Raw genomic sequence first — 13,422 nt, 5'->3', positions numbered from 1 at the left:
TTTGCCAAGTGCATCTGATGTTTCTTTACTTTTGTCTGTATGTTATTGAAATGTCACTATAATTGGGGAGAGCATGCTGGAAAACGTCATAAGATAGAAAATATGCAAATGAGAAAGAAAACTGATTTGTTTTGGATGTGTTTTTAAGTGTTTCTGAATGCAATTTCGAAAACACACAAATGACATGGGTGTTTGCCATGATACAGTGTACTGCTTTCTTCGTTTACAACATTTGGAAATTATGCATGCAGATTTATTCTTTCAAGTATAGCCCTTACTAGTAACGATATGTATCATAACTCAGGGGCCTCTCTTCATCTGCTGTAGGTCAACAATGCAACAGCCCGAGTAATGACAAATAAGAAGACTGTCAACCCATATGCAAATGGTAAGGTCAAGTCAATATTTACATTTTTCTACTTTTTGAAAATCTGGGTTGAGGAAATAAAAAGATTGTGGCCACTATTCATGCAGGATGTCACACAGGTGATGGTTCCAGTGATGATTCGCTCTGACCAATCAGTGGTCTGCGGTGTTTTCACTCCATCTTTTAGTACCGGCTCAGCTCGATTGGAACCTCCAAAGGAGGTGAGAGTAAAAATATACCACACACCAGGTACTATCTGCTACTTTTGTGAAGGAAAACTAAAGAAGGAACTGTTAAGAGCGAGCAGAGTGGAGTCACGTCGAGCTGAGCTGAACCACGCAGTGAAAAAGAGGAATAAGTAGGCCTTTTCTAAAGGCTGGTCACTTACATTCCTCGTTCAGCCTGACAGAGCTTTAACAGCTTTGTAAAGAAGAATGTGGAGCAGTGTCTGCTATCAATGCTGCAATTGCTGCCAAAGGTGCATCTACGAAATACTGACTTAAATTAAGATTTAATATTTATAATCAGTTGAGACTTTATAGAGATCTGTTTTCACGTTGATATTAAAGGGTCCATTTCTATAGACCAGTTTTGGAAAAGCCACATGAACTCTATTTTGATTCAATGTAGATTTTAGATGTTAGACATAATAATGTCATTTTATATCCCATTTGGGAGTAAAAAATGTTCCAAGTGCTGTGATGAATTACAAATGAAAGCTTGCGTCCAACTGTGGATTTCAGGCCTATTGACATCAAGTCACACATAGACCATAGTAATTCCTGGATGTTGCATCTGTGACATCACACAAAGCTTTCTGAAATGTCATTTGGAAGCTTGGATTTTAATTTACTGTAGCCTGGTTCCAGCCTCCTGAATCACAGTTCACTTCAGTTCAGTTGAGTCCAGATCTTAACAAGAGGATTTTTTGCAGCATGAAAGCATAAAAACACAACATGAAGCATAAACACAATAAGATGGCGTACGGCAACACGAGGAATAAAGATTAGAGAAATAAAAGGCTGTCTGAGGGACTTTAAAGAGGACTATTAAGAGCGCTCATTGCACATGAGATTAATTAAAACTTGAACCTGTTACACCTAATTTTTGGAAATCTGCATCTTTGACTTAAGGGAAAGGTGTCAGGCTCTTTAAAGAGATGATAGACTGGATTTGATATGCCGGATTTAGCTTTCCATGTGCCTTGGTTGGATCTATGAAGGATCTGTTAAATAACACCAGGTGTCTGTCAGCAATGAAAAACAAAATCCTATTTTGCAAATTGCCTCAATGTTCACATCACATCAGAATGTCCACATTTGAAATTTCTTGGGCAATTACAATCAATTACATCTTGTGTTGTGCTTGTTTGGAAGAAAAACTGAGCCACTTCGGGGATTAAAAGTTGGGACATCATCTTTCTGGATCAGAGTCAGATAAATAGTGACAGACAAATGGCCACAAGGCAGCAAGCATGGATCAGATCGACAGCAATGTCAGACTAGATAATGAGGTGGAGAAAAAATTCAGTCAGGCAGTCCAGTCTCATTATCAGGCTATGTTAACCACACCCGGGCATTTTTAATATGTACTAGAGCCAAATATCCTAATTTGTGCAAAGGGGAAGAAGTAAAGAAAGCCTCTGAGGAAGCAAGATGAATGGGCCAAAGTGGATGAATTATAATTATTTTTTTATTCTAATTGTTGATTTAGGTCAAAAATGTAATTTGTCTAAATCTGTCTGATTCTGGTTTGATAATATAAATTCTAAAACCTGCAAAACTAATGTCATTCCCATCAGACTCAGCTAGACTCTGTTTAGTGCTAATTAGTGCATTTGAACATACTAAAACATCTAACTAAGGTAGTGAACCGCTACATGGTGATACATGGTAAGTATTATACCTGTTTAATATATGTATGTTAGCATTGCCATTGTGAGTATGTTGCCATGCTAGTGTTAGCATTTAACTTAAAGAGCTGCTGTACCTTGGCACAGTCACATATAGCCACAATATTACATCCTCTGCTGATTCAATTTTTGAATGTGTCTCTCAAAAGTTGCCCAATTTTATGGAACTGTAATACTAAATCTCTGGAGTACCCCTTTAACCAGACTGATTCTACAGAAATGACCAAGACTGCTTAACAACGTTGCATTGTGGTGGCACCCAGGAGACAGCTGTCTGTGTTCCATTTGAAACCATAAGCAAGTGCTGACTTATTTGAACTTACATAACATACTCTAACACACTTACTTCAACCCAAGCTATTATAATATATAATATTTTCCTACGCCTAACCAAGTAGTTCTGGTATCATATTTAATGTTTCTGTGGTGCTGGCACATGAATTTAACACACCTCTGCGTAATACGGTGTTAAGAGGCCATGGTCATTTCACTTACCTCTGTAAGAGCAGATTGCCTTTAAAGTGCTCGGAATTGCCTTTACTTAGCCAACAGATATGTTCGATATAAACACGGGGAATATTTTCTAGCATTTAACTGTTGTGACAATACGAAATGGCTCGGCGACTGACATGTCAAGGGAGTAGAAACTCAAAGTGGTTTGGTCTGTTGATTAAACGTTGATGTGACCTCAGTGTGTTCTAAATATCTGAATACATTACTAATCCTATTAAAAAGCTGTTCTCTGTCTCTTTCTCTTCATCTCTGTCTGTCTCTTTGTTTTATGTCAGGCTGGAAGTTAAATCCAGTGGTCAGCGCTGTCTACAGCCCAGAATTCTATGCAGGTAGGAGGACATGCCCTTCTCCATCTGTCACCATCTCCTTTGTCGTTATCTTCCTCCTCCTCATTCGTTTTTTCTTCAGTTACTTTGACATCTTCATTTTCTCCTTCTCCTCTTCCCACTCCCCCACCCCCCCCATTTATTTTAACCTTCGTCACCTCTCCCTCCTCTGCTTTCCTTCCAAGCAACATGCAACCATGCAAAGTCTGTTTATAGCCTGAGAACTATGCTGAGTCGTACAAATGCAACAACAGACTGTCATCTCTCCTGCAAAACAAACACACATTGTGCAACCCCCACTGCCACCCACAAGCCATCTTCAATCTCAGCCATCCTAGCATTCACCTCCCCCCCAATCTTCGACTGCCCACCCCCACTCCCTTACCCCACCCTGTCATTAGACTTGGCCATTAAGGTGAAAAATACCTGGATTTTGTGATAAGAGGAACAGAGACAGATAAAACAGTGTGACAGAGGAGAGGTGGAGTGAAGGAAAGCAAAGGACAAGAGAGAAGAAAATTTAATTGTCCATTTCTGCAAGGACATTAAAAGGTATGAAATATATTTTGTAAATTAAAATCAATATTTTCAATTTCTCCAGGCAGTCGTTTGCCTAATTCACCCCCACGTTCTTTTAATTACAAAATGGCTATGTATTGATTTACCTTTGTTTCACTTTCAAGTACCCAAAGCGCCATTGGGGCGTGTGTGCGTGTTTTGCGTGTATGTGCACTTGTGCAAAGAGCGTACAAGCTTTTCAGGCTTTTCCTGTATTACTAATTTGTGCTATTATGGTTAATGGGTTATGATTGCAGTCGTTCAGGAAAGAAGCCAGGGTCTGTGCTGCTGGATAATTGGTTCAGAAGTTTTGATAGCATACAAGATTAAAATTCACAAAGCAATGTTTAAGACTCATTAAATTACCACAGCAGATTTCTTTGTCAAAAGTCCAAACTCTTTCAGAACAGAATGCGCGAATAGCATCAGATTTTGTTTGCTGACTTTTATAAACTCTAATAGATCATAGGGTAATCAAGCATGATATATGCAGGGACAGATGCACTGATGGAATTGCAGCGTCTTTGCCAGCAAACTTTCAAAGGCAGGAATCTACTGAATAAATAATGAATTGACCACATACTTTATGTTCACATTTGTAAATGTATTATTTGTTGTCGATGTTTTAAAAAACACTATTAAAAATAACATTTTTCTCTTTAAGTACCGCGTCACGTTGTGGCTTCTGCCTTTTCCATAAAGCAGCAAATTGTTATTTCTGTAAATTATTTATTACCAAAGCGTTCATCAGTAATAGTAAGATGGAAAAAAATATATGAATATGAATGAATTTAAGTGATGCTCCAACATTCTGTGCTGGTGATCCTAAAATTTCAGTAGGGTGCACCAGAGCTTCTACAGGGAAAAGTCCTGGATGGAGTCCTGATCTGGCAAGCACTTTGGTACATATTAAGTCCTTAAGTTAAAAAACCAACAAAAACTCAGAGAGAACAATGTTCGTATAGTCAGTAATCAGATTTACATTTTGAGCCTTGTGAGTGGACTTGGACTTGCCCCCCAGCTCTGGCATTAACCCAAATGTGCAATGTCAGTCTTTTTTTCCAACACAATACATTGGTGCAGCCCCTCCTCAGTATACAGTATTGCTTCTTCTTCGCAATTTCGAATGAGTCCTAAGTTGTTAGTAGTGTAATGTAAGTAGTTCCCTATCTGTGTATCCTAAGCATTCCTTTTCATTTACGCCATATGAACAGCAGAGTGGAGTAGTGTTGGGCAGAGTCATCAGTGTGACTTTAAGGGCAGCCAGGCCACTCGGTTCTAAAATCAAGGTGACAAAAGATGAATAGGAACAATTACCAGCCTCACTCCTCTCCTTGTCTCTCTTTGAGAAACTCTTATCCTTTGGCTCAAACCTTCCATTTTTCATCAGGTCAATGAATGATTCACTGTTTCTATTAGCATTTTATTAGATCTCCTTTTTGAAGAGATGTATAATTAGGGTTGGAAATGGCACCTCGATCTCCTTCTCAACCTTCACTCACCCCAGCTCTCAAATTAAGCTTTGTGTCAGTCGTTCCCCATTAAGATTAATGATAAGTTAATAACAATACCACTGCAATAGCTCCACTCCACTGACACTCTCTCTCTCTTTGTTCTTTCTTTCTCCTCACATTTTTCTTTCCACAACTGGAAATTGGAGAGCACTTTGCACATTTTCTCCAGGATTCAAATGCTAATGTTGGCTACAGGTGTACAGCTCTTTGTGCTATACCACATATATTTATATATTTACAGTATCTAAACAATTTACCTTGAATAGAAATTATGTGTGCTTTTCTTTTCTTTGGGACATTGTGACATCAGTGAAGGCGTGCATCACTTTCTCTTCTCTGTCTCCAGTACCAGGTTTTCCCTACCCAGCAGCCAGTGCAGCAGCAGCATACAGAGGAGCCCACCTACGAGGTCGAGGACGGACCGTGTACAACACATTCAGAGCAGCTGCTCCGCCTCCCCACATTCCAGCTTATGGAGGGTGAGCATCCTCTCTTGCTCTTGTCCTCTTGTCATTTTCTTTCTCTTTGGTCTCGCCTTCTCTCTTTCCCTTATCCAATGGCAAGTCCTAAATCTCAGAGTCAGTGGAGCGGTGCATGCCAGCCTCGCCTCACAGTGATGACACACTCCCCCACTTCCACAGCATGCTAAATCAACCAACAGGCATGCTCCAAGACATGTGCCTTTGCACGGATTCATGGGAAATAACTGTCAATTTGGCCTTGTACTGTGGTGGCATTGAGTGAGGCTGTGTTCGTGGTGGAATGGGAGGTCCCTCAATTAAACAGCAGTTTACCCAGTTTCCAAAAGCTGAAAGAAGTAGGAAAAGAAAACATTTCTTCTTCTTCTCCTCTGGCTGACCCTCCATGGCTGAATTATCTGGAGACAAGCCAAGCAGAGCTGTGCATTGTGGGCAGTCAGATCTGATTTGCCATTATCCTGTCAGATCTTTTCATTTATTTTGCTCTTTATAACTGCAAGCAAATGGACACTAAGGAGGCTGGCTGGGAGTCTACTTACAAATAATTTTTTACCTAATTTCCAAAAAAATGCAAAAGAAAATGCAATTTAATTTTTGATACATTACTGTTGTGCAAATACTAGAAGTATGTGGACAGTGCGTGGAGCTAATTCTCCGATCTGGTGCTATTAAACTAACACAGGAGAAAAAGGAGTAACGAGATGATGTAATTAAAAGTCAAATTATGAAAAAACATGTGGGAAACATGACATTTCTTGAGCTCGAGTAATGTCAGTGATTATGTGGCTTCATCTGTCCTTATTTGGTCTGTTTCCATTGCACTTTGTCGCATTTTGTTTTTATTCATACATATCCTTGAAAAAGCTCATACAAATAGTTAGAAACACACAGTTTGACCGCAATTTATTTTGATATTCAATTTATTTAACAGCGTTACAAGCTACAGCAATTTTACCTCAACACAGACCATTCTTATTCACAGGGCATCAAATACCACTACATTGTCATTCCCTTTGGCATCTGCTATCAATAAGCAAAGCACCCTTTAGTGCCTGTAGGACTTAGTAGAAAGTATTAGGTGTATAAGTTGAAGGGCAATGTAGTTTAAAGAGTGAAAAAGGCTGCCAAGGGAGAAGGTCGAGTAGACAGATGGTTTAAAAACAGGACTTTCTTCTGCAGTTCCTGTTTTGTGTTAAACTGAAAGTGAAACTCAATTTACATCACTAATGTACTTATTTTAACCCAAACCATCATCATTTCCTAAACCTAACCTAGGCAGTTTTGTTGCCCTGTGCATTGCTATCAGATGTGATCAAATACTACTATTATACTATAACTAATACTACTAGTATTATAATACCAGTATTTGAACGGGTTGCTCAACACCCACTTGTTCTTTTTTGTATTGTTGTACTAAGAAAAAATACAAAAACCACACAGGCTAAAAGGATAGTTTATTATTGTCATATCTCAAGCCATAAAATCATTTTTAAATCATTAAAATCATTTTTTAAGACAGTATTTAAAACAGTACGAAGCTGTGTAATACGTGGGATAATGTACAGCATGCGGCAGCCATTATTCCAAAACAAACCCTGACAGGGCGATGCAGTCTTGAATCATCCACTTATCCTCAAAGGGTCACAAGGGGGCTGAGACAATCCCAGCTGACACTGGTCGAGAGGCGGGGTACACCCTTGACTGTGCACCAGTCAATCACAGGGCTGACACATAGAGACAGACAATCATTCACTCTCACATTCACACCTACGGGCAATTTAGAGTCACCAATTAACCCAACCTGCATGTCTCGTGGACTGTAGGAATAAGCTGGAGTGCAAAGAGACAACCCAAGCAAAAACAATGTGTAAATGCAAAAGCATGTATGAACCTTTTCTTCTAAGTTAGAGAAAATTAATCTTTTCTGTAGACATTCGTTTGTGAATTCAAACCATATTTACCGTTATTTTATGCTGTGAATCGGCAAATCATGGTGCGTCGCAGCACTTCCACCTCCTGTGTGTCTCAGGAGTGGATTTGTGAACTATACTCCACATAGCTAGAAACACTTTTTTTCATTGCTTGTGGTTGTTTCCCAACCATTATGTTTGCAAAGCTTCCTATGAAGCCATTGCTGAGTAGGTGGCTACACAGCGTACGCACGAGTAGTGATCGACACTGCTGTTATTGGTTGTTTTCATTCAGGCGCGATTCTAGATTCTTGCAAATGCCATTAGGAGTGCTAGGAGAAGCCGAATGAACCTGCTTTTATTCACATAAGCACATCTCATTTACTACTGTTAGGATATAGTGACAGCTTTGGGAAATATGACCAAAAGTTAGTTTTATAAAGGTTACCTACTTGAACCTTTAACAGTAAATCATCACGCAAAAGCTGATATTGAAATAATACCAGAGTTTCACATGATCATAGTCAACACCAGCAAATAAAGGCAGATAAATATTTGGGGGAATTACCTGTTGGAACAGCCTGAAACTTAGTAAGTGATTGCGATATTTCTTTTAAAAAGAGAAGATGAGAGCAGCAGAGTCGTGAGGATGACATAACTAGTGTTGAACTGATGAAATTAGTGCTGTAGAAACGTACATTATACTGGCTTCGGAGGGTACGGGGGAAGTGTAGAGTTTTTGTTCATATCAAACAGTATCCAGAGCAAATGAAAATGAAAGCAGCCTCTTACCAGAATGTAAATTATACTTACAAAACAGGGAGGAAATACAATCCTGTCCATAATATCAGTCTGTTTCAAAAGGCCTGCTTCTCTATTCAGAGGAGGCCACTTTTCGAAAACATATTATTTATTAATGTATGGAATGGAAATAACCCTCAATCCAACACAGTTTTCGAGAGGGTCTCAGTTGGATAAATGAACAGTACCTTCACCCACTAGGAATGCTGTCACTAGCATATCTAGCAGCATCACATATGATAGGTGTTTTGGGTGAACACTCGGGCATGGTCTTGACAAAGAGATTTGTGCTACAGATTGTACTTTCATTAGTGCTGCTGCACCACTTAATTGCCCCGGTGGCAGTCGGATGGTGAATTATTAATGTGGGCCGTGATGTATTTTTATTAAAGCTGTCTCGACAAGTCGACTCCAAATAAATCCTATGACACAGCTGGGAAACAAAGTTTGCTTTGTGTCTGTCTGTGTGTGTGTGTTCATAAAATGTTCCTTCATGTCTGTAAGGGGGCTTGACATGACAGCCTGTAGTATCAATAAACCAATATGTGCACAGAATACATTTAATGAGTCAAACAGCTCTCTGGGCCACCTTGACATTTGAGAAGTTATTGATTATCAGAGATAGCACAAATGGAGTGAAACCAGTCTTTTGGCTGGTGGATCTCTATCATAATGCAGTGCTGACAGCAGTATCTTGCTTGTTTTATTGGAAGCTAGATGCTGAATACTCTCTCACACACACACACACACACACACACACACACAAAGATGCACAGACAGGGAGGTTTGCAATCTCAGTAATCTCAGCCCTAATGGTCATACAGATCTTCATATCATCAGACAAGGGATTCCACTGCAGATCAAGACACAAGAATCACACAGAAACAAACACATAGTAATGAAATTATGATCAGATGTCTTGTTTGTCATTTTTGTCAATGTCATTGTTTCGGCCACCTTATCTCCAGCAGCCAGTGTGGATGTGAGGTATTATAAGTATCTGAAGATACACTTCTAGATTTTCATAGAGCAATTCTTGAAATTGGTACAATTGACACAAAAAACTGAGAAAAAGGCTTTGGTACTCCCTAGGTAGACCACACAACAACCAGAATGCACTGTGCCACTATCCTCGCCGGCTGGCAGTGTTTGACTCTCGTCTGTGGTGACCTTCTCCTCCTCCATATGCTGTAATTCCTTTGTACTATATTCTACAAGTAGCCCTGAATATCTGATTCTTGCATTGAACTATTTAAATAGTTTTCTTACAGTGGGCATAACAAAATGTGGAAGTACAATCTGTTGTTCCAACAACTGCACTACATGCAAAAAAAAAAAATGGTGGCGGTTCAGCGGTTCTTTGGGGTGGTTGAGGTGTTATAGAACACCACTGCTGTAAAAGAACCTGTTAAGTCCCTACATGGTTCTTTGAGGTTCTCTACTGGCTCTTCAGCTGAGTTTAGTTAGGAAAAGGTTTTTATTTGACAAAGGTGCTATGTAGCATCTTTACAGAAAGGTACTATATAGCACCAAGAGTGGTAGAATAAATAATGAATTATGATTCTAATAAGTAATGACTAAGCATGGTATTTCCTGTTGTTTATCTAGTTATAAACATGAATGATTAAAGATGTATTCGGGGGTCGTACTAGAATAGATTTACATGCTGTCATTTTCAAAAAACACATTCTTTTTTCATCTGAACGCTGCGTTTTAGCTCCTGTCTCTTTGTGGCCCCTCTGTCTGAAAAGCCCAGTCTGGTCGGATTGGTCAGCTACCACAAGCGTGAGCAGGCGCTGCCCAACAGCTTCCACATTTGTCGTGTCCAGAGCACAGTCTTCGCTCGGAGGGGGAGCCACATTAGCATAATAACATGTTAATGCTAAGTTCAACAGACTTACCTGCAAATTACACAGCACAACAACATAAAACATGGCCAAACCTTAAAGTCTAAAGCCGCGTCACAGACAGACGCTATCAGTCCGTCCTTGAGATTATATTGTTTACAGCCATCGTTAAGAAAGCAGTCCTGAGTAAATACACAAACAATATTTTGCATTTTGCAGTCGCTGTGAGGACATTTCCATCACAATTCCACACAAAATAAGTAAATGTGCCTTCACTTCCACAGATGGTGGGAGGACATGAAGACTGTTGTCTGGCTTTTGGCAGCCAAGAGCAGCACAATTTGTGTGCTCTGCTCGTACCTTCGACACACACATTTACTAAAAGCTGGAGCACGAGAAAGAGAGAGAGAGATGGTCTTCTGTCATAGTGACAGTTTCTCAAGACGCACAGCAGGGACACACGTTTAAAAATGAGATGAAATGGTGATACACATGGTAAAATGTGGTTATAGCAACAGCAAAAACTGATATTCAACAAGGTGAGGTGTAAGCAGTATAATCACCTGACTAGATAACTAAATTAGAATAGGATCAGCTGCAGCAACACAAGAAATCAATTCTGAATATTAAAAGTAAGGCTGTAAATGAGCGTGGGAATTATTGTCTTATGTCTTCAGAATAGACTGAGTATGTTTTGCTTTTTTCTCAGATGATGATCTGTCATGAAAATGTGATGCACAAGTTAAAATTAATGTAAGAGCAGAGAAGAAGAGAGAAGTAGTTGTAATGCTTGATGAGGTCTATCTGACCCAAATGTTCCATTTATAAAACAATAGAGGATATTCTATTTCCAACTATCATCACGGTCACCTCATGTCACCTCAAAGACTCTTTTGTGCAATTGAAATGTAGCTATAGTTGTCATTATGTATGATATTGACCCACAGGGTCAGTAGAATCATGCACTTTATTTCATAGTCACTACTGTTGTCCATGTCAGGATCCTGGAGGAATGATGACTCCTTTTTTTCCATGGATTCAGTGGATTGGTTGAAGCCAGATTTTCAGCTAGTCCTCTGAAGCAGATTAGCTATGCAGCATAGGTTACCATGGTGATCTAAGTGAGCCATTCTCATTATACCAGAAAACCTGAGTTAAACCCAAAGGTAGCTGGCCAACCCACTAATCTGGCTTCATGGAGCAGACCCCAGTGGAGCTGCAGCGCTGTTTGAACTCCATGATTCAACTTTAGAAATTGAACCTACAAAAAAAGTAACAAAAATCAAAATTAGCATAATCTGCATTAAAAATGGCCGACACTTCCTGATATCTGTTTTATACACTTTTTGTATTCTGTAATACTCAAAAAACTTTTGGAATACAAAAACGCACACTGAACAAATGAATAATCAAAATACATTAAAATTTCAACAATGTTTATATATGCATAAATGAATGTTTTATTAGTTGAGTTATTAAAATAATACAATAAGATAGAAATGGATAAATGGAGAGGACATTTTTTTTCTGCTTTATTATTTTTTCTCCAGATGCTTGCATTAGGTCATCATGCTAGAAATAATGTTGTTCTGTTTATCTTTTTTTAGATACAATATGAACCTGTTAATGGTGATTGAATTGTTTTGCCTCAAATTATTTGTGAATATGTAGCAATACAAACACAGAGTGTTTTTGGACCTTCCCAGCCTCCTTACCCAGCCATTAGAGAGCAGAGGGGGTTGCCTGCTGTTTTTCCCCTTTGCCTCTGCTCCTCTTACATCATTTGTTTTGGTTGTTTTTTTGGATGGTGGAGATGGGGGCTGGTTGGTAGCTAGCCCAGTGCCTGCATGTCAACATGCACTAATATGGATGTTTTTGTTTTATTGTCTGTTTGTTTGTCTGTTTGTTTGTGTTTGCATCCTCTGCAGTGTTGTTTACCAGGATGGATTTTATGGTGCAGATATTTATGTAAGTATTATTTACTGGTATGACATTGCATGCAACACCGCCATCTCCGTAGTTCCTGCCCTGTTGCTACGCACATGCACATGCACATGTACATGCACATGCCCCCGACCCTCCATATTCATACAGCTTCACCTTCAGCTGGGGGAGCAGATAACTAGTCATGTCACAGCCTGATTAGATTAGATTATGGCCCCAACAGAGACACAAAAGGATCTCTAACCAAGAGGCAATTAAAACTGTTTTTTACAGGTGCAAGAACACATAAAGTACCTCCCAACACAGGGGTAAGAAAATGATGAGACTTTATACATTGAATAGTGACTTCTTCTCAAAATTTGATCTGATTTCCTAGTGTTATGATTTAATTCAGAATCATTCTTGGCTCAGAACAAAATAGAAATGCTCTTTTTTCAAGCCTTAGCTCCAATATACTGTGTTCCAAGCCATTCACTTTACATGAGTGAGTTAGTAACCTCAGTGTGACTTCCCTTAATTAATAACACGTCTGAGGTTTTAACCCAGAAACAAGGACTTTTCAAAAATAGAACAAGCTATTAAGATGTATCATTGCTAGTTAACGAGAAGCAAAAGGTTAAATTTTTAAATCTTTAGTCAAACAAAATTTCAAGACAAATCATGTATGCTGACGTGCTTTAGGCTGCGAAACATGACTGTCCTCACTCTGCCGTGACTCTCTGTTGGTGAATTTATTTACATATCTCAAGCATAGCTCAGAGGAAATGTTTAAAATCAGAATAATAAATAAAAGGGGAAAAAATAATGCTTGTGACAAGACAGGCATGCATGAATTATTTGGAAATCCAGGAAGAATAGAACTGATACCAACCAGTGCACTAAACACAAAAATTCACTTGTCAAGGTTTATTGTAATGTAATACATTTGTCTGATACCTTTACTTCTAGATTTGTAGTTGCAACAGGCACATTGTAGATTACAAAAAAAAATCTTCTCGATTTTCAATCTCTAAATGTTCATTTTGAAACCTGGAAGATATAGAAATACCTTCCGAAATGAGAGAGCACAGCATGATTTAAAAATGGAGCAGACTTAATGTGTAAACACGTGCGATAATATGTTTAGTCTGTGAACCACCAATGAAAAGGTTCTCAAGCACCAATTGTTACTGAGTGTACTGGTGAACAATAGAAGCACAAGCACACACTTGGTGGATGCTTCAGGGAGATAAAAGACTAATGATGCACTGT

General features: G+C 39.0%; 1 protein-coding gene across 1 annotated transcript in view; it reads left to right on the top strand.

Annotated features, from left to right (window-relative positions):
* The window catches only part of rbfox1 (RNA binding fox-1 homolog 1), a 116,944-nt gene that overhangs the window by 84,839 nt on the left and 18,683 nt on the right, over positions 1 to 13,422 (top strand). The window contains exons 6-9 of the mRNA XM_070847298.1: positions 328 to 388; positions 3,068 to 3,121; positions 5,537 to 5,669; positions 12,156 to 12,195. Coding sequence (XP_070703399.1) covers positions 328 to 388; positions 3,068 to 3,121; positions 5,537 to 5,669; positions 12,156 to 12,195 — 288 coding nt within the window. The remainder of the gene's footprint in view (positions 1 to 327; positions 389 to 3,067; positions 3,122 to 5,536; positions 5,670 to 12,155; positions 12,196 to 13,422) is intronic.

The sequence above is a fragment of the Pempheris klunzingeri genome, chromosome 17 (assembly GCF_042242105.1).
Source record: "Pempheris klunzingeri isolate RE-2024b chromosome 17, fPemKlu1.hap1, whole genome shotgun sequence".
Taxonomy (NCBI): domain Eukaryota; kingdom Metazoa; phylum Chordata; class Actinopteri; order Acropomatiformes; family Pempheridae; genus Pempheris; species Pempheris klunzingeri.
This window is presented reverse-complemented; position numbering and strand designations above follow the sequence as displayed.